At 33.8% G+C, this 22,629-nt stretch overlaps 2 protein-coding genes and 1 non-coding gene across 5 annotated transcripts in view; 2 read left to right on the plus strand and 1 right to left on the minus strand.

Moving 5' to 3' along the window:
* Positions 1-1,343, minus strand: part of LOC125877426 (putative late blight resistance protein homolog R1B-12) — a 67,216-nt gene extending 65,873 nt beyond the window's left edge. For 2 of the 3 annotated variants that reach the window (XM_049558725.1, XM_049558722.1), the window contains exon 1: positions 518-1,343. In XM_049558725.1, the coding sequence (XP_049414682.1) occupies positions 518-1,306 (789 nt within the window). In that variant the 5' untranslated portion in view covers positions 1,307-1,343. Of the gene's footprint in view, positions 1-361 lie in introns of all 3 variants that reach the window. The other variant, XM_049558728.1, reaches the window with a different exon arrangement.
* Positions 1,344-3,546: 2,203 nt separating this feature from the next.
* Positions 3,547-3,649, plus strand: LOC125853979 (U6 spliceosomal RNA). The gene has a single exon (XR_007445279.1). It is a non-coding gene; the product is annotated as a U6 spliceosomal RNA (small nuclear RNA).
* Positions 3,650-5,677: 2,028 nt separating this feature from the next.
* LOC125846262 (SEC14 cytosolic factor-like) lies at positions 5,678-15,614 on the plus strand. The gene is made up of 6 exons (XM_049525644.1): positions 5,678-5,758; positions 6,274-6,529; positions 6,870-6,906; positions 7,677-7,794; positions 15,205-15,315; positions 15,416-15,614. The coding sequence occupies exons 1-6, from the start codon at positions 5,687-5,689 to the stop codon at positions 15,542-15,544; spliced, it is 723 nt and encodes a 240-aa protein (XP_049381601.1). The 5' UTR covers positions 5,678-5,686; the 3' UTR covers positions 15,545-15,614.
* The last annotated feature ends 7,015 nt before the right edge of the window (positions 15,615-22,629 follow it).

The following is a 22,629-nucleotide window of genomic DNA, read 5'->3' on the forward strand; positions in this document are numbered from 1 at the left end:
TTTTGAAGTGTATAAAATTCTCATATATGGCTTCTCTCAAACACATATCTCGAACGAGATCATGCAACTTACAAGTCTTGATTTTTCCTAGGGAAGTATGTTTCCCCACCAAAACCAAACTTCTATCAACTAACTCCCTCAAATTTTCCTCTGCCACATCTTCTAGATTTTTATGATTGACTTTCTTGACGAAGCCCTCAGAAATCCATAACTTTATTAACTTCCAGACCGGGATCTCACGAGTTTCTGCAAAAACTCCCATATAAAGGAAGCATGTTTTCAAGTACTGAGGCAAGTGGTTGTAGCTCAAAGAAAGTATGTTCAAGCAATCCATAGTGTCACTGGCCATAAGCGATCCTACCTTTTCTGCAACATTCTCCCAAGAACTTGTTTCCTTGCTAATCTTGGAAAGTAGTCCACCAATTGCAACAACTGCAAGTGGCAACCCTTGACACTGATGGACAATGCATCTCCCAATTTTCTCCAATTCCGGAGAGTAACTACCGTTCCCAAAGACCTTATCGCGTAAAAGAGTCCAGCTTTCCTCCACACTCAGAAAGCGCATCTGGTGAAGGGAATTGCCAGAGCAAGCACAAGATGCAACATCTACAAGCCTTGTGGTCAACACGATTCGACTTCCATTATGATCATCAGGAAATGATCTCCTCACATGCTGCCAAGCCTCGATAGACCACATATCATCTAGGACAATAAGATACTTCCTCCCTTTTAAACTTCGATAAACTCTTTCAGCCAATTGCTCATTAGTACTGTTTCTTTCTACTTCATCCTTGACCACGCCAATGGAGCGAAGAATACCAAGAAAAATTTCTCTAGTGTCAAATTCTTGAGATACATTTGTCCATGCTCGGACATAAAAATGGTATGCAATCAAGGAATCATCATAAACTCTTCTAGCCAGTGTGGTCTTGCCAATACCACCCATCCCTATAATAGGGACAACTTCGAGTTTTGATGATTGCACGATGAGTCTATCTTTTATCCTTAGCAAGTCTTCATCCAGTCCAATGATTACATCTTTTTGATCCAAAGGGATCTGAGATGAAGTATCTCTTGAATGAGAGATTTTGCTGTTGAACTTGTTGACCTTTATCTTTTTCATAACCTCTTTTTGTATCAAACCAATTTCCTCAATTGCATATTCCAAGTTTTGATGAAAGATCGTATAAGCCTTTCTTCGTACTCGATTGCTTTGTACTAAAACATAGCTATCATATACATGTGAGTCAATAGTATCTTCCACTCCATTAGCAGCTTCTTGGATCATCCTTTCGAGATGCTTCATCTTTACATATTCATGGAAATTATTAGTAAAATCCTCAAGAAAGGTTTTAAGGAAGGTGTACTTCTCACTGAGGACTTCAGTTTGCTCTTTTTTGTAAAGAATATGAGTTTGAGATAGACTATCCAGGGTATGCAAAAGTGAAGTCACAGCAGCATACGCCGCCATATCGCTGTTTGTTAGTTTCTTGCTAAACAGGACAGTAGGAGGAAGTTCTGAGTTGTTGATTTAGATTCTCAAAACCAATTCTTTATGAAAGAAGAAGGCAGTGTAATGGATGGGAATGCAAGACTTTTAAGGGTTTGTAAAGAGAAGTCTTCTCTTTGTGTCTGTTTCTCTCCAAGAGAATAGTGGTGGGGTTGGTGGAAGGGTAGAAGTGAGAATATCATTTCTCAGTCTGACTATGTTGTGTTGTTTATTCCAACTTGAATCTTAAAAAAAAACATGTTTGTACCCTTCATTTCTTTCTAAAGAAAATGCATATAGAATTGACTTTAATTTGGGCATCTTGATCAAGAACTCAGAACTCCTTACTCTTCCATGTTTTAGTAAGAAACAAACAGCGATATGGCGGCGTATGCTGCTGTGACTTCTCTTTTGCAAAGCCTATATCAACTCTCGCAAACTGATCATTGGGTTCTTTACAAAAAAGAGCAAACTAAAATCCTCTGCGAGAAGCTGACCTTCTTTTAAACATTTCTTGAGGATTTTACAAATGTTTTCCATGAAGATAAAAAGATGAAACATCTCGAAAGAATGATTCATGATACTGCTCATGGAATGGAAGATATGATTGAATCACATGTATATGATAGCTCATATGAAGGACAAAGCAGGCAGGAACGAAGAAAGGCTTATACGATCTTTTATCAAAACTTGGAATATGCAATTGAAGAAATTGGTTTGATACAAAGAGAGGTTATGAAAAAGATAAAGGTCAAAAGGTTCAACAATAAAATCTCACAATCAAGAGTTACACAGCAATATTGTACTTCTTCTCAGTTCACATTGAATCAAAAAGATATAATTGTTGGTCTATCGAAGCTTGGAAGCATGTGAGGAGATCTTTCCCAGATGATCATAATGGAAGTCGAATCATGTTGACCACAAGGCTTGTAGATGTTGCCTCTTGTGCTAGCTCTGGTAATCCTCTTCACCAGATGTGTTTCCTGAGCGTGACGGAAAGCTGGACTCTTCTGACACTCCTATTTTGGCATGGATTCCACGGATGGAATCCACGAGCCATAGTTAGGCCTCGTGAAAGAAATCAACAATTATTAATTGAGGATATTTAAATCTTTTCTCAATCTTTCTAAGCCTAAATTAAACCTCGACATTTTGGAACTCAATTAGGGTCGTTATCAGCGTTCTACCTTAGAATTACTCTCAAACTCTTCCCAAGACTCAGAGCAAGGATCAAGAAGAACAACCTAGGGTTTCAAGCATCTCCATCAAGATTTCTTTAAGAACTCTCGTTCTTCCATGTAAGGCTATCATAGTGAGGGAATGAGTCTTCCTCATGCCCTACATCTAAATTTCAGTTAGCAAGGTTCAACTAGGGTTTCAATCCCAAGGTTCAGATTTTGAATTCCCTTATTGAAAATTCTGGCTCCGCCGCTGTCCTCAACTTTCATACCTTCTTATCTAAGGATCCCATCTCTCATCGACTACGCATTCTACACTATGACAATTTCCCACAAACCTTAAGTAGCTAACATTGTACACAACACACCTACAATGGGGAGACATGAACATTCTCAGTAAGTTACCTAATCTTGAGGTGCTCAAACTTAAAGATCAATGCCTTTCACGGACATATTTGGAAACTAACCGATGAAGAAGAAGATGGATTCTCGCGACTAAAGTTTTTACTTCTTGAGGACATGAATCTGAAGCAATGGGAAGCAACAAACTATCACTTTTTCACAAGTTTCACATCTCAACTGTCAGTTGTTCTCATTTGCTACCTCAACTATCACACACTCTATGTAGTAAAACGCACTCAACTAGGTGTGTTTAGTTCATGTAAGAAAATGGAACATCTAATAGATAAGATGTGAAATCCGCACACGTGTGTTTTTTACCATTATCTCTAGGATAAAAGTAAAAACTATACAAATTACCCTTGGAAAGTGTATAGAGTCAAATAACTTTTCTTTTGAATGATTTTTTCTTACATTTTAATTACTCTTTTCTATGATAAATATTTTTAACATTAGATGATTGAACTATATTCTTTGGTTGTCCCTTCGGGGACATCCGATAAAATTGGAACGATACAGAGAAGATTAGCATGGCCCCTGCGCAAGGATGACACGCACAAATCGAGAAATGGTCCAAATTTTTTTTAAAAAAAAAAAGAAAAAAAAAAAAAATATTCTTTGGTCATTTTGTCATATATTTATATTAAAAGGTGCTAATTACAATTAATTTATGCATTGCAGACAAATGATGAGTTGAAGGAGATTACCACAAGGTAAACTCAAAGCGAAAATCATAAATTCTGTGAAAATTGAAGATTCCAACAACATTATCAATAATTATCGCAAAATCATTTATTTGTTGTAGTGGGATCACCGTGATGCTGTTGTTTTCTTCTTTTGCCATTTGTGGTATGTATTGATTTAAACTTTCTAAATAATATTTGCATATTTGAAAACTATATGAAAAATATAAGTCATATACTTGATGTCTAAAATTTGAAAAAAATATATATGAGATTTTAGTAAAAAATAATACTAGTTTTACTCTCCAAACAGTAACACCTTCATATAAAAATGAGATAGAGTGAATATTAATATTAAATGGGTTACATTCTAGACTTCTAGTGAGGCATTTTTACTAGGGAAAAAGTATCACAAATTTACAACAGGTAAAAGAAAAGATAAATAAATGTTTTGAAATTAACTTTATGCACTATTTGATTTGAGGTATTAGCTAATTTCGATATTATTTTGTCTCACTATTTATATTAAAATGATGGAATTATTACCTTATATAAAAGGTAAGATAAATAATTCCCAGAGATATTATTGTGTATCTCATATTGCATGTTAAATGATTAAGGAAAAAATAGGCTAATGTATTAGAACTCCTATTAATAGCGCCAATGGTAGACTTGAAAACGTAAAGTTAGTCATTAATATTTTTAATAAATAAATTAAATTTTTAGTTAAGTGATCAATGAGGTTTGACTTATTTAAGCCTAAAAGCTAGTAATATATTTTGTTCAATTTTAAAAATTACTGATAATACTAGTCAACAATAAAAACAGTTAATTATTCTTTTAAAAAAATCACGATTTGAGATTTCAATTCATACTTTTTAGATAATTTGGAATAATTTCAAATCATAATATCCAAGAATTAATTCGAAGTCGTGACATGTTCAAACACCTACAAATTATAATATTGTTCACTCTTACAAATAGGATAAAGTACTCGATAATGTCTTTGCTAGCACAACAATAATAAAAACTACTATATCTTAATCTCAAAATAAATTAGATTATTTTCATACAATGTTTAAGCTTATTTCACAAATCATCCTATTATTAAATAAAATAAATTTTATAATATTAATAACAATAATAAATTAATAATAAAGGTAATTCATAAATAAACAAATTATCACCAAAGGATGTGAACAGAATGTTTCTTCCTTAATTTAAAATTTCGAATTCAAATCTTGTATATTAAAAAACATTTGATAGGGTACAATACATTATCTTTGAATGTGGCCCTACCTGCCATCGAAATTAGTTGGATTTTAATACGCACATGAAATATATCAAATGAAGAAAAAATAAAACAAAATATCCACACCAAACTATCTCTTCCCTTCTACTCCCTCCGTCCCTATTTATTTGTCCATATTTCCTTTTTTAGTTGTCCCTATTTAGTTGTCCATTTTGACAAATCAAGAAAGGACAACAAATTTTTTCCTATTATACCCTTATTTACACTTCTTGAAAATTGTAAAAGTGTATGTTGTTTCCCTCCAATTTATTTCACTTTAATTCAAATAAGTGGTTGTAATTTTGAAGTAAAAAGTTGTCATAAGGGTAAAATTGTAACTTCACTGTACTAATCATTGTTGCCTTAATCTGTGTGCCATTTCTAAAATGGACAACTAAAAAGGGACGGAGGGAGTATTCCATAACTTGGTCCATCTATACATAGTTCGGCCATTAATTGCCATTTATTTGATTTGACACTTTTTAAGTTCCCTATTTTATATTATTTTTTTTCACTTTGTGTATTTATTTGTCTTCTCTTTTCACAAAAATCATTCTTTTGAAGTTTGGTGGGGGCGGGGGGGGGGGGGGGGGGGGGGNGGGGGGGGGGGGGGGGGGGGGGGGGGGGGGGGGAAAGAAAACTGAAAATGGACAGAAATCAAGAGATTGCATTGACACAAATGAGGAAATCAGTTGAAAAGCTTGGATCCTCCACTGAAGTGAGAAAAAATGACCCCCATTTTCTTATTTTAGTGTAAAGTTCAAATCTTTGTACTGATAATCAGTTCTTTTTCCTAAAAAAAAATTGACCACCTTTTCTTCTTGTAGTGTAAAGTTCAAATCTTTGTACTAATAATCAGTTCTTCTTTAGAAAAGAAAATGCATAATACAAAAACTTGTTGTTTAAGTCGACCTCAATTGACATCTATGTGCTCTAACTTTGATTTGCATAACCAGACACTTAAATTTATATAAAATTAAACAAATAAGTATATTCGTCTTATGTGATGTCGTACGTGACAATTTAGTGTGTAGCCTCCTACGCATTATGTCACTTCATATAAATTTAACTGTTTATCAAAAGTTTGAGGGTATAGATGCTAGTTGAAATGGACTTAAGGGACATATTTATGAATTATGCCTAAAGAAAATGCTCCATTTTTTCCTATTTTAGTGTAAAGTTCAAATCTTTGTACTGATAATCAGTTTTTTGTTGTTGATGTTGTTGTTGTAGAGTTATGGAGAGAAGACATTGATGAGGTTCTTGATTGCAAGATCAATGAACCCAGAGAAAGCTGCTAAGATGTTTTGTCAGTGGAAAAAATGGAGGGCTGAGATGGTTCCACTTGGGTACATCACTGATTCTGAAGTTGCAGATGAATCAGTAGCTGAAAAAGTTTATTTTCAGGGATTGTCCAAGAATGGGTATCCTGTAGTGATAATCAAACTTAGCAAACATTTTCCTTCCAAGGATCAAGTACAATTCAAGAGTAAAAAAATTTTCCCTCAAGAGTAACAATTCTTTTTTGATGTTCTTGTTCTTGGCTAGTCCATGACTGTTTATCTTGTTTGTGTTTTTTTTATGAGAAATATTCTGGTTGGTTCTCTCAATGATGCCTTTTTATCTTTTATTGTCCTGCTAATGGGCCATTGGTCAAGTTTAATTAGACAATCTCGTGTGGTAAGGTCTGCGTACACTCTAACCTCCCTAGACCCCACTTTGTGGGATTTCACTAGGTATGTTGATGTTGTAGTCTCTCCGTTTCTATAGGATGCTAATGATTACTCTTAACTATAGTGCTAGTATTGACACATTCGCCTCTTATGCAGAATATGTGGTTCATCTACTTGACAAAACAATTGCAAGGTATCATTCTCATTCAACCGTGTTGCTCTTTGACCATTTGGAAAGTTGCACTTGAGGGATAACTTGTAATGTTTTTAACATTTACTTTGTTTTGTGTAAATTGAAGTGTCTGTTTTGAGTATGGGGTCGTATGGTAGGATGTATTAGAAAAAATAATGTATGCATTAGCTTTGTGTTTTACTAATATCTTGTCACTCTTTTTGGTATAATGCTATGTATAACTAATATCATTTACAACTGCTTGAGACTTGTGAAGGGAACTTGCACTAGAAAGTTTAATATCATTTACAACTGCTTGTGACTTGTGATTTGAGAAAAATGAATGCATATGTTTGACTAGAATATTGTATGAAGAGTCTTGTTATGAGTGTGTTTTTTTGGGATTGTAGATCCTTTTACGTGCTGCTTTTCTATTGTGTTGTTTTAGTCACTCTGCTATCTGTCTTTTCAATGAGGCGCGAAGTAATGAAGGAAACTTTCTTCTCGTTCTTGTCCAAAATATGGTGATAACAATAAACTGCTTAGTGAGGTAAACGCTATCTAATGAAGATGATTGTTTTAACAAGAAAGTACAGAGGAATTACGATTCTCCTGTTATCTGATGCAATAGATTTGACACTATAGTATAATGTAACCTGGAAAATTTAGCTTTTGGAGGTTTTGTAACTTCGACTCACGTGTTCCTCAGCTATTCGTCTATCGAAATATGTTTTTTATACTGAGAATCATGGTTCTGTTTCTAACTTGGACCTCCTTTGTGCTCGTTTCAGTTCATTCAATGGTCGAGAAATAGGAAACGAGAAACTTATTGGAATTCTTGATCTCCAGAATATTACCTATAGCAATGTTGATGTTCGTGGAATGATCACTGGTTTTCAGTTTTTACAGGTTATCCCTTTGTCTTTCTATAGTGTGCAAACCATTGTCTAACTAATGAATGGTAAATTCTTACCTTCATAGATAAGCGACCTAAACCCTAGACGTTGTCATGGCGGCAGTCACCACCGGTGGGACTTTCCCACCGGAGGAATTCCCACCCTTACATGGTCATGATACCATAAAACCACAAAAGATTGGCAATGGAAACCAAAATATTATGCAGTATGCTCAAATACTCCAACCAAAACCAATGAACCCACCAATACCTAAAGTCACTCCCAAACCAGTGGTCATGCTACAGGGAGAACCTAATATTACATGGAAGGCATCGGAAGTACGATCGCTAGTCATTCAGGAAAATTTGCAATATGCTATTATTGGCAAATTTTCCTATGGCAAACCCGATATCATGGAACTAAGGAAAACAATACCAGGACAATGTGGAATCAAAAGCGAATGCACGATAGGAGTATTGGATTCCAGGCATATTTTGATCAGACTCAATAGTTTGGAGGACTACGTGCAAGTTTTATCTACAGCAGCATACTACGTGAAGGCTAAGAATAATTATTGGCAGATGAGAACTCTTAAATGGGATCCATGGTTTGAGCCGGATGTAGAAACAACAATAGGAGTTGCATGGATCTCTTTCCCTGATCTCCCCCCAAACTTCTTTGCAAAGGAGGCAATTTTTTCAATTGCAGCAGCAGTTGGCAGACCATTAACAGTAGATATGGCAACAAGAAATCAAACGAGACCCAGTTGTGCTAGAGTCAAAATTGAAGTAGATCTGACAACCAAGCTACCACAACGGGTTAGAATAACGGAGGAGGATGATATCACAGGAGATACTAAGTACAAGTGGGTGAAGGTGCAATACGACTATATGCCCAAATATTGCAAGGAATGTCATCTTCAAGGTCACGATGAGCAGGGCTGTTGGTCAATACACCCAGAACTATATGAAAAAAGAAATGAAGATGAGGAAGGAAATAAGGGGGAGGAAGAAGTAAACACAATAACAAATCCCGATAGGCAAGAACCGAATCGAATTTTATCAAGTGGAAGGGTAGTTGGTCAAAGGCACTACAAACAGGAATGGATAGTGAGGAGAAGAAACAAATACAAAAGGGATAAGTATGGACATATCAAGAATGATGTTCAGGACAAAAATCCCTTTGGGACTCTGGAAAGATTGGAGGGAGAAGAACAGCAAGAAGATGAGGAAGAGAAAAAACAAGAACAGGAGGAAGGTGTAACCAAGATAAGCACGAAAGAATGGGTAAACAAAAACTTTGGAGATCACAACACAAAGCAGAAACATAGTGAACCAAAAGAAACAACAGAAAAGGTCAATGAAAAGCGAACGTCCAACGACAAGGTACTGGAGAAGGGATCGGAGGAGACATCAGGACATAAACAAAGAGAGGAAAAAGTAATACAAGAAGAAGAGGAGCAAAGTGAGATGGAAACAAAACGGGCTTTAATTGTATATGAAGCTAACAATGAGGAAGTCCTTCCTTTGGCGATGCAAAGGGATGAAAATGAAGATCTAGTGGACGCAAATGAATCTAATGGGGATAAGAATGATCTCGTACAAAACATTGCAGCGGCTATTATAGAAGGGGATTTGTCACCAAAACAGGCTAGAAAGTTAAAAGATGTCCATACTAAATCAAAAAAGCAAGGCAGTGGAGAACTTAATGCAGCTCAGGCATCATCAAGGTCAAAGAGAATGATCATAAAAAATACCAAGTATCAATGAGAGCTCTAATATGGAATATAAGGTCGGTAAACACCCAAAAGGCGTTTACTAGATTGGTAAATATGCATAAAAGATACCAATTCTATTTTGTGGGATTAATGGAGCCTTTTGAAGATAGACAAGAACTAGAAGAGTACAGAAAAAAGCTGGATATGAAGCATGCAGTAGTTAATATAAATGGGAAAATTTGGGCTTTTATTGATGAACTAATGGAATACACAATAGAAAGGGATGAGGAGCAGGTTTTGACTATCAAAGTGCAGAATCAAGGACTGGACATCGAAGTGTCAATATCTTTGGTATATGCTAAATGTACACAAAGTGAAAGACTACAACTATGGGATTCCTTGGAGGATTTATCCAACAACATCAGAATTCCTTGGCTAGTCGGAGGAGACTTCAATGTGATTAGAAATGAAGAAGAGAAATTAGGAGGGCGTCCAGTAACTAATAGAGAAGTTGTGGACTTCAATCATTGCATTAATGTATGCAATTTGGAGGATCAAGGCTTCAAGGGCATCAAATACACTTGGTGGAATGGAAGAACAGATGAAGACTGTATTTTCAAACGATTGGATAGAGTTCTATGCAACGAGAAAATGCAGAACACTTTCCCGGGCTTAGAAATTGAACATTTGGTGCGGAGTGGTTCTGATCATACTCCATTGTTAATTACTCAAAAAACCAATAGCGAGAAAGTGAATAGACCATTTAAATTCCTAAACTTCTGGATAAAGGAGAAATCATTCATGGAATTGGTCAATCAGCAGTGGAAAGCAGATTTTGAAGGAGACCCTTTTATTTTATTCCATCATAAATTAAAAAGGGTTAAGAAGGCGTTATCTCAGTGGAGCAAAGAGACCTTTGGTAACATCTTTCAAGAGATAATCACTCTTGAAGAAGTTATTAAAGTGAACGAAACACAGTTTGAACTGGATCCTTCTGGCACTAACAGAGAAAAATTGCATAAATCTCAAGCGGAGTTAAGGAAGCAATTACAAAGGGAGGAAGAATTTTGGAAACAAAAAGCTGGAATGGAATGGTTCAAAGAGGGAGAGAGGAATACCAAATTCTTCCATACCATTGCTAAGGGAAGGAGGAAAAGGCTGAGGGTAAATAAAATTCAAAAAGAGGAAGGAGAGTGGTTAACCCAACAAGAAGATATTGCGGAAGCAGCAATAGATTTCTACAAAAAACAATTCACGAAGCAGGAAGACAGTGAAGATTTTGAGCTACTGAAGGAATTACCAGTAGTGATAAATGATGAGATGAATGAAGAGTTGCAAAGCATGCCAACAACGGAGGAGGTCAAAAGGGCAGTAATGGGCTTAAACAAAAACAGTGCAGCAGGACCAGATGGTATGAGTGGAGCTTTTTTCCAACATACTTGGGATACCACAGGAGAGGATATTTGTAATATGGTCAAGGCATTCTTCAGTGGTGCGGAGTTACCGCGGTTCATTACTCACACGAATCTAGTTCTCATTCCAAAGAAAGTAACGGTGAATACTTTCTCAGACCTGAGACCTATTTCCTTAAGTAACTTCGTGAATAAAATATTTTCAAGAATTATTCATGAAAGACTTAAAATAGTGTTACCAAGAATTATTTCCTCAGAACAAGCTGGTTTTGTACAAGGGAGAAGCATAGCGGAGAATGTGTTATTGGTTCAAGAAATTATAACAGAAATAAGAAAGAGGGGGAAGTCTCCAAATCTAGTGATTAAACTAGACATGATGAAAGCATACGACAGAGTGGAATGGCTATTTATGACCAAGGTATTGAGAAGACTTGGTTTTGGTGAAAAGCTTATTGATATGGTGTTCAGATTGATCAGTTCCAACTGGTACTCAATCCTCTTAAATGGTCAGCCTAAAGGATTTTTTAAATCCTCAAGAGGACTAAAGCAAGGGGATCCTCTATCGCCTACTCTCTTTATATTGGCAGCCGAGGTCATGTCAAGATCTCTAAATTCTCTAATGAAGAAGAAAGAATTCAAGAGGTTTGGAATGCCAAGAGGAAGCCAGCAAGTGAATCACTTAGCCTTTGCGGATGATATGATTATCCTATGCAAAGCAGAAATACGAACAATGCAGATGATTACTAAAACATTAAGAAAATATGAAGATATTTCTGGCCAGAAGGTGAATAAAGAGAAAAGTGCTATTTATTTGCACCACAGTGTTTCAGGAGGGGATGCCATAGCAGCAGAGGTAGCAACAGGAATTCTAAGGAAAGAATTTCCTTTCACATACTTAGGATGTCCAATTTTTTATAAAAGAAAGAAGAAGGCTTATTATGAGTCAATGATGCAAAGGATTGGAGCCAAGATGCAGTCTTGGAAAGGAAAATTGCTATCTTATGGAGGGAGAGCCATTCTAATCAAGCATGTGCTTCAGAGTACACCGATTCATTGCTTATCGGTTATGAATCCTCCACACAATGTGCTAAATCAAGTCCAAAAAATGATGGCGCAATTTTTTTGGAGCAACTGCATTGGAGGAAGAGGAAGACACTGGACAAAGTGGAGTAACCTATGCCTACCAGAGAAGGAAGGGGGATTAGGATTTCAATTAATGCATGACCTATCAATGGCCCTATTTTGTAAGTTATGGTGGAACTTTCGGACCAAACCTTCTATATGGAGTGAATACATGAGAAATAAGTATTGCAAGAACACTCATGCTAATGTAATTATGTGGAAAGTTGGGGGAGGTGGATCACAAGTATGGAAAAAAATGCTTCAAGCAAGGGACCTCATTGAGCATCAAATCCTATGGCGAATGAAGAAAGGATCAGCCTCTGTATGGCATGATAATTGGACAGGATTGGGAGATCTGTATACCATCACAGGAGAAGATTTTGAATGGGATGATAGTTATACAAAGGTTGAAGAGCTGACTAATCAGGGAGAATGGAATGTAGAGATATTGAAGGATATTCTCCCTATAGAGTTAGCAGAATACATTATACAACATATCCACCCTCCTAGGGGTAAAGAGGAGAAAGACACACCCTGCTGGATGTTGGATTCAGAGGGATCTTTTACTCTTAAGGCAGCATGGCAATATATAAGGCACAAAGAGGAACCCAACAAAATTTATAAGTGGATTTGGACAAAAGGGGTTCCTTTTAAGGTGGCCTTCATGATGTGGAGACTTTGGAAATCCAAAATTCCTGTTGATGATAGACTGAGAAGATGGGGACTGGAAGGCCCTTCTAAATGTTGGTGCTGTGAAAGACCTGATCAGGAAACACTAACTCATGTGTTTCTTCGATCCTTTACTGCTAACAGGACCTGGTCCTATTTTTGCTCTTTTGCAGGTCTAAGCATATCAGGACTCCAATTAAGAGAAGTTATAATGGTATGGTGGGGAGCAAATACAAAAAAAGCACTAAGACCTCTTTATAGGGCTCTACCTAGCTTTGTGATCTGGGAGCTCTGGAGAAGGAGAAATAGGATGAAACACGAGGGGAAGAAAACATCAGTGTCACGAATCATATATAATGTCACTAGGAACATGTACATGTTGTTACAATTGAGACATCCAAGGAGGAAAGGATCTAGTGATTGGCCAGGTATGCTAAGCGAGTTGGAAAAATACAGGCCTAGGATGAAGGTAATAAAGGTATTGTGGGAATACCCACCAGAAGGTTGGCTAAAGTACAACACCGATGGAGCTTCACGAGGAAACCCAGGCCTAAGTTCCTATGCATTTTGCCTAAGAAATGATAGAGGAGACATCAAGTATGCAGAGGGAGGAAGTTTGGAGTACACTACTAACACAGTGGCGGAAGCGAAAGCTATCTTAGAAGCATGTAAACATTGCAAACAGTCACAGTATAATCAAATCATCATTCAGACTGACTCAATGCTTATGTGCAAGGTACTTAAAGAACAGTGGTTAGTCCCATGGATAATAGAAGATATGGTGGAGGAAATTAAAGCATGCATGAAAGATAAACAACATATTTTCCAACACACTCTCAGAGAAGGAAATAAGTTAGCAGACTACTTAGCCAATAGAGCTATCGATAAAGGAAATTGCAGATTTTCAGATTTCAATAGCATGGAAGTAACAGGAAGGAAGATTATCAACAGTGACAAATTAAAATGCCCCTATTTGAGGATAGTACCGGTAAGAAGATAAAGGGATGGGGAAAGCTACAACATAAAAATGCACAAGCATCATATTTACACAACCAGCAAAAAGGACTCAGAGTGTTAGTGTTGAACTTTTAAACCTGGATGAAGCTTGTTACACTCAATGTATGTGGCTGATTGGAGCTCCCTTACACTCCATACCATGACTACAATGACCCAAATAAGGAAGAAGTTGCGGCAATGGTTACTACAAGGTGGAAGCATTTCTTCAGGAAAGAGAGGAGACAAGAAGACGAAGATAAAGTGATTCGATTTAGGAAACCATCCCTTGACACTTATTTTAATACTCGTATAAGAATGGGTTGGGCCTCTGTCTAGATGGATTAGGATTCTAGCTTATTAGTAGTTTGTTTTTTAGTATTTGGGCTGTTCTTTTGGGATTGGGTGTTAGCCCAAGGATGTGTAAAGTGGTGTTTGTCCTTTGATGGACTGAGATTATTAATAAAATTCTCTAATTATTTAAAAAAAAAAAAAATAGTTGGNTACATCTCATGCTTTCTGTGGTAATTACATCTCATATTTTCTGCGGTAACAATATGTCAAAAATGATCTTTAGTGATGATTAATTAATTGTAATAATTGAAATGTCGCTAAATAAATATTTTAGAGGCAATTGGCATTCTTTGTAAATATTTCTAAAATCTATAGCTACATTAAACCCAATAATAATTAACTAATATCAATAAAGGTTTTGATATTATTTATTGTAATATGTATATTTATTGCCATTAATATTTTTTGTTATAATGTAAATATTAGAGCTACAATACCATGTACGGATTCGAATGAACTCAATACCTACTACTTTGATTACACACACACACACATATATTTATATAAAGTGCTAAATGACCAGAAAATTTGGCTAGAACTTGGTCAGAAAATTTAAAAAATTATAATATTTTTTTAATTTTAAAATAAACTGATCTTTTTTCCATTTTTTTGTTAAAATGTATTTAAGTTAAAAGGGTAAAAATGTTTTAAAAGGTAAAATAACATCAATAAAATATCATTCTGGTCAAATTCTGGCCAAATTTTCTAGCCAAAAAGATTTTTTCATTAATGAATTCATTAAATATTGTAATTAAAAGGAGCTATAGAAAATTTAGTACTTTACCAATTTTAAATTTTGGCTCTACTTTTAAGTAAGCATTTATTCATCTTTTTTACTCATATGTTTAAATAGAATCATGAAAATGAAATGACATGGGTTAAGAAATTGTCATTTTTCAAATATAAATTCAAATTAATCAAATTTCAAATCGTATTTTAAATATCAATTTAAAAAAAAAACAAAAACAAAAAGGAGGCAAATGGACTTGTGAATGAGCACATGCTGATGCATTTAAGAGAGCAAAAACCACATGGTTCAGACCAACTCACCTCGTTATACACANCGCACACCCAATGACATTGGAATGCTAATATATATAGTTCAGTTCTTTATATTGAATCTGCCAGCTACATTTCACACAGTTTCTTTCTACAGGCATACTACCCTGAGCGCTTAGCTACTTGTTACCTTTTACACATGCCACAATTCTTCGTCACCATATGGCGATTTGTTTGTCGCTTCCTTGATAAAGTAACTCAAGAGAAGGTACGTCAGTGTGCATAATTGCCCATCGCGTAATGTTATGTTTAACATAATGCACATGTAAATGTATAGTCTTCGTTTCTAATATCAAATTACTACACAGATGAGGATTGTCATGAGTGAAGAACAGAAGCAAGAGTTTATCCGAGAGGTCGGTGAAGACGTCGTACCGGAGGAGTATGGAGGGCGCGCTAAACTTGTACTTTTGCAGGATGTTGTTGTGAACTACTAACAGAAACACAAAGTAGAGGAATAATAGAAATGTGAAATAAGATGAGAAAGAATAGCTTCATAAACATACTACTCCATTTATGTTACTAAAAGTTTTACATCTTGTTTACTTCTAGTCATACCAGATGGGCTGTGGCCCGTACTGAGCAAGGGCTCAACATGTTTAATTCTTATTAAAAAAGTTACACAAACATAACAACATAAATCTTACTACTAGTTTAGAAGTTAATTATTAATCTTCTCGTGCTTGGATATCTAATTATGTTTGAAGACGTAACTGAATTCACACTTAAAAGGAGGGCCAAAAGCTTGTGACTAGATAATAAATAAAAATTTGCGTGCTAAAACTTCTTTACGTTGGTCATTAATATTTTTAAATAGATAAATTGGCTTTTTAGGTAAGTGATTAATGAGGTTTGACTTATTTAAGCCTATATCATAATCACAATTTGAAATTTCAAATTACACTTTTTAGATAATTTGAAATTTGAAATAACAATTTCGAATCATATATCCTAGNTATTCACGTTAAGTTAGAAAAAATCATTTTTCATTTTATATATAAGAGATATAATGTAGAATAATAATGGGTACGACAGTAATATATAAATTGAACTATTTAAAGATAAAAATATTTTTAAAAAATACATTTATTCAGTGTTCATGAATCAATCTATGACTCGAATAATTGATCTAGATTCGAACTAAAAATTCTCATTTTAGAAAGGATAAAATGCTCTTAAAATTTAAAACTCACAATTCTTTCTAAACTAATCTACAACAAAATTTTAAATTATCACTCATTATATAACAATTTTTTCATTATTAATCACCGGATACAAATTTATAAGTTGCAAAAATAACAAAAAAAAAAATTCATTTTGGCACAAATAGTTTAACTATGTGTATGTGTGAGAGAGAAAGTAGAGAGAGAGAAAAACATAGTTGGAAGTTGTACTGGTTTATTTGCAACTAAACCTACCACCCTAATCATGATTAAACTAATAAACTATATCTTTCAAAAACTTTAATTATTACTTAGAACATTTTACTTTATTATTACTATTTTTTTATCTGAATTTATGTAATGTAGAGTTGAGTTTAAAAAAGAAGACTTTTAAAAAAGAAACGTTATTTAAAATAATTTATGAATATTTATGTCATTATAAATTATAAATTACATCATTTAACAACTTGTTTGGACTTTTGTTAGTTGTTACCTATTATATTATATTATTATTATTATTATTATTATTATTTTAATTATAGTATTTACTTTGATTGTTATTTAATTTTATTAATTATAATATTTAATTCTTTGAACTTCCTTATTTTTTTCATCTACCTAATATCTTCTTTTTTTTATAAAAAAAATACTACAAAAATTATTTTTGAGATTATTAATGTAGGATATTATGAAATAATGAGATCCGATACAATCTATCTAAATATTATACTAATTAAAATAATATAACATAATATAGAACAATATTATGAAATGGCAAGAATTGTGATAACCATCTTATAAAATAAAAAGTTTAAACATAAATTATTTCTAAATATAAAAAATATTATTCATTCTGATCATCATATATCATATATTTTATATATATAGAGAGAGAGAGAAACTTATACCCGCCTATGTGGCGTCACCATAGATCATGATTCCCTTTTGATTTATTTATTTTCAAAACTAACCTTCCGTTTTCATGAAAAATTGTGACTTTTATGAAGAGTTGTGACTTTTATGAAGAGTTGCGGCTTTTATGAAAGGTTGTGACGTTTATGAAAGGTTGTGACGTTTCTGAAGGGTTGTGACTTTTCCAAAGAGTTGTGACCTTTCTGATAAGGCACAATAAACATTTGTTCACACTACCCTTTGCTGTCTATAAATAGAGAGATTTCCTCTCATTTTAAAACAACGAAAATTCTAAACTTCTTCTTCTTCTTCTACACAATTAAATATTCGTGTACTTTGCTCATGTTGAGTCGCTTACTGACACCATTGTTTTTGTATCAATACGTTGGTGAATAAAATCGTTCCATCCTAAGAGGATCTAATTCTTTAAACCTTAGGTATTAGAGGGGAATAATTTTCTTAAGGGGACACTGTGCATTCAGTGGACTCGATTTTTTCCTTTCTATTTCATTCTATTTTTACATATCCTGGTATTTTTTTACAGCATTAATTTATGCTTATGATGTTAATTGTTGTTTTTGAGTACATGTTTTAAACTATGTTATTTATGTTTTTGCAAAGTTATTTTCTCCAGTTATACTGAACATATACACGTATAGTAGATATATTCATTGTGCAGAAAACAATTATTATAATTGGTTCCAAGAATTCATGTTTTGATATTCTATATAAAATTCTATAACTTAAAAGTACTATATATAAGCTTACATATTATCTATTTTAACATAGATATGAAGTTTCTCACTTATCAATTGAAGAAATTTATTATGCAAGTTCAAAAGTTATAATTGCTTTCATGTTCAAGCGTAATTTCTTCGTTAACAAATTTTTGAATTTTTCTTTGAGACATATATCATAATTGAATAGTCTATGCAACTTAAATGTGTTTTTTTTCTTACAATACACCTTTGTATATATTCTTATTTTCTTCTTTATTTTCCTTTTAATGTTGATTAAAGAACCAATGATTTATTATTTCTTGAATAATTCATTCATTAGAGGTTCTTGAGTTATGTGATAATGATAAATAATCAAATTCATGTTGGAATATTGCTAATATTTTTTTGAGAATCTATTTTTTTAATTATTTTTAATGTATGGATATTAGTAAAGGATTATTTGCAAGTTTAATGCAATTATTATTTATGACCATGCGAAGCACTGGTAAATTACCTAGTATAAACTAAAAAAAGAAATCTAGTGAATCACATTTTATTGGAAATATGGAATTGCCTGAATATCAATTATTAATTAAAAATAATGCATAGATGCTCTTCTACTCCACATATGCATTCATCAGAGCTGAGAACTGTGACAACTGTTTCTTCAGATCAACCCCTTTTCTTCAACAATAAAGAAGCAAAATACTAAAGTACTACTACTAATAATAATATAGATTTTTAATTATTTTTGTTTTTTTAAAAAAAGAGGAGCAATACATCACTCACTCTAAGAAAATTCCACCCCTTTTTCTTTTTTTCACCCAAATAAGTGTTCTTCTACATTTGATTTCTCAAATACCAAAAGCCTATTTTGAGTTCAATCTTACCATTCTTGAATTAAAATGCAATCTTTATGTGTTTTGTGTTTATGGGTATCAAAGTCTTGAATAAAAATGCAATCTTTCTGTGTTTTGTGTTTATGGGTGTCAAAGTTTTGAATAAAAAACTAATCTTTATGTGTTTTGTGTTAAAGGGTATCAAACTTTTCTTCTTTTCTTTGGGATTGATCTAAAAAAGATTAAATTTTTAGTTGTTTTGACTGATGAAGAAAATAGTGTGACTGATTTTTGAGAGTTCTTGGCATATTTTTTTTGGATTTATTCAAGTGTTTAGTTTAGGATTTTAGTAATGGAGTCAAGAATGGAACATTATGAGATCATGGAACAGATTGGGCGTGGAGCATTTGGTGCTGCTATTTTAGTTAATCACAAGCAAGAAAGAAAGAAGTAATTAAAAAAGTTTTTTTTTCTTGAAAATGCTTATAAGATTTGAATTTGATGTATTATTGATTTTGTGTCTTTGTGGGGTATCTTGAATTTATAGCCTGTTTCGCCAAGTTTTTGAGGAAGTCAAAAGTGTTTATTTTATAGAGTTGAGCTGTTTGGCCCAGCTTTTAGGAATAAAGTAAGTATTTTTGAGTAGTAGCAAGAGCTGCATTTCAGAACTGAAGAAAGTAGTTTTGCTCCAGAAGCACTTCTTTGACCTTGGCCAAACACAAATTGTTGCTCTAATATTAGCAAAGTGTTTTACAAATTGGTTAGCCAAATACAAATTGCTACTCTCCGATGTACTTTTTTGGAAAGCACCTCTGACAAAAGACACATTTCAAAATAAGCAGCTTTTGGAACCAAACAGGCCATTAAATAATGATACAGAAATTTTGGTGCTGGAAGAAGAGAAGATTTTCTTTAGCTTAAATCATTGAGCATGATGGCTTTTTCTCCTGAATAGTATATTTCAGGCAGAGTGTACTGGAAATTAAAAATATTTTCTTTAGCTTAAAGGTTTGAATATGATGGCTTTTTTGTCGTGAATAGTTTATGTTCATCAACTATTGAGTTTGAAGTTCACTTCTATTCGGGACCAGGGTTGCTATTGGAATCCCTTTATCTAGTTTCTTTTGGTTTCAGAGTTGAATTTTATCTTTTTTGCCAATTCTGATTTTACCCGATTTCTTGACTAGCTTGTGGTATCCCTTGAGAGTGTTTTCATATCACTTGATAAAGATTATACATCTGTAATTCACTCTATACTGGGAACTTATATAAGTAAACTTCAAGAAATAAATGTGGCTAAATTCTTATGTTTTCTAGTTATGCTCCATTTTGTCTCTAGCATATACATTTTTCATCTCAATATGTTCTCATCTTCGCTCTTTTTGTTTATTTGGTGCATGAGACTCTCTTCTCTATGTAAATTTACCTAAATGCATAGCTATTCAAAATTCTTGACATGTATTTTCTTGCAACTTGGATGTGCAGATGACATCCATATATTGTTGAGTTCAAGGAAGCATGGGTAGAGAAGGTGAGAAGCCTAATTTTGTTTTCAAGTGCTGAGTTGACTATAATATCCTTGAAATTGGTGATTATTTTAGTCTCATGTCAATCGTACTGTAGGGCCGCTATGTTTGCATTGTTACCGGCTATTGCGAAGGTGGTGATATGTAAGTCTCTATATAACTTTTCATTTTTCATTAAGTTAACTGCTAAACTTAAGTTTAACAATGCATATTTTGATAGGGCTGAACTGATGAAAAAAGTAAATGGGCAATATTTTCCAGAAGAGGTATGTTGACAATGTATTTTAGTTTTATCATTTTGCTGGGACATGTTAATTGTACATCTAGATTGTAGACTACGGACACGGGATGCTTTTCTTTGTTATTTTCACCTAACCTACGTAGCTCAAATTGGTTTCTACATTCTTAAAATGAAATGTAGGATACAGCATGGCACGGGTAAAACAAGTTGGTGTTTAATTCATTTGGTTAATTATTTACATTGTAAAATTTAGTAGAACAGAAGGCAGACCTAGAGACATGCATCAGTTCATATGTCTTATATTGTTTATTACTGGCATAGATACATTTCAGAAATCATAGTTCAGTATCTTATTTCTACCTCTTTTGAATTACTCCACCCTGATCCATTTTTTTGATGATGTGCTCTGTGTCCAACATGTGTCATTTTGGATCACATATGGGCATCAGTACGAACTTGCATGATGATTAAGCACAATCTGAACTATATTTTGCCTAAATAAAACCTGGCATTTAGTTTCTAAATATTTTCCCACTTAGCAAAGCCATAGAGAAACAGGAACCAAGGATGCGAACACTCAGGAGTGTTACGTTCGGGATGACCTAGCCTACATCCCCTCCCCCGTCTCCATCCGCTAGACTAAAGAAAAAATAACAAGAAATAATGGAAGATATCACTTAATGGAACTAAATAAGCTAAAACTTTTAGTGGAAGAGATGTTTAAGTAAGCTAATAGTGTTATTTTATATTCCAGGTAGTTGGAACTCCCAATTACATTTGCCCGGAACTTCTTACGGATATTCCATACGGTTTTAAATCAGATATTTGGTCCTTAGGTATGTAACTCCTTTACTTCATTCTGGTGCAAGTGCATTTACATCTTACTTTGAATATGGTGCCAAATTATATTGGAGTTCTCTGTAGACACTCATTTCTAATAATTTTTGGGAGATACGAACGTCTCACCTCTATATGTCATATGTTACCACACCTTTCATTTCATAAGGTTATCTTCTTTCCCAACGCTGAGGACACTGGTTTGTTGTAGCAATAATCTTGTGTTTATTTGATATATACATGTCATTGTGGGCTTCTTCTGTATCTTAAATCCATTCATTTCTTGATCAGGCTGCTGTATGTATGAAATGACTGCTCACCGCCCTGCATTTAAAGCATTTGTAAGGCTTCTTCTGTGTCTTGAATCCATTCATTTCTTGACCAGGCTGCTGTATGTATGAAATGGCTGCTCACCGCCCTGCATTTAAAGCATTTGTAAGGCTTCTTGAATTTGTTTCTATTATCTCCATTTCAATTCCTTGGATACATAATGAAATGGGAAACTGGCCTTATATTTTATCTCTATTGATTAATTTACAAATAGAAGCTTAAATGATTGGCTCTGCATATATAGAGACTTCGGGATAGGGGGTTTCGTTTGTAAGTTAGTGAATTCAAGTGACAAGTAAATCCAAATTCCAACTATATTGTTGAAGAGATGTTCTTCCTTTTAAGTCTGTCCCAAAAAGAATGTCGTCTTTCTATAATTAAAATCAATTTTAACTTCAAAATTCTCCTTTTACCCTTAGTGAAATGATTTATAGCCACACAAATGTCTAAGGTATATTTTAGACAACAAACTTCTTAAACTTTGTGCCAAGTCAAACGGTGCAACATAAAAAGGGACAGAGGGAGTAGATGTCAAATCAAAGTACAAATTGTCTTACTTATATAAAGAACCCAGTTTAGACTTCTAATAAGTTAAAAATATTTTAAGAAAATATATTTTATTCAGTGTTCATTAATCAGTTTGTAGCTAGAATAATTGCTCTAGATTGGAACTAAAAATCTCATGTTAGAAAGGACAAAATGCTCTTAAAATTCAAAACTTAAATTCTTATAAAACTAGTCTACAACAAAATTTTAAATTATTAATCACTATATAACAATTTTTCATTATTAATCACCCCATATACAAATTTATAAGTTGCAAAAATAACGATCTTTTTTTCATTTTGACACAAATAGTTTAAATGTGTGTATGTGTGAGAGAGAAAGTAGAGAGAGAAAAAAAATTAGTTGGAAGTTGTACTGGTTTATTTGCAACTAAACCTACCACCCTAAT

The sequence above is a fragment of the Solanum stenotomum genome, chromosome 1 (assembly GCF_019186545.1).
Source record: "Solanum stenotomum isolate F172 chromosome 1, ASM1918654v1, whole genome shotgun sequence".
Lineage (NCBI taxonomy): Eukaryota > Viridiplantae > Streptophyta > Magnoliopsida > Solanales > Solanaceae > Solanum > Solanum stenotomum.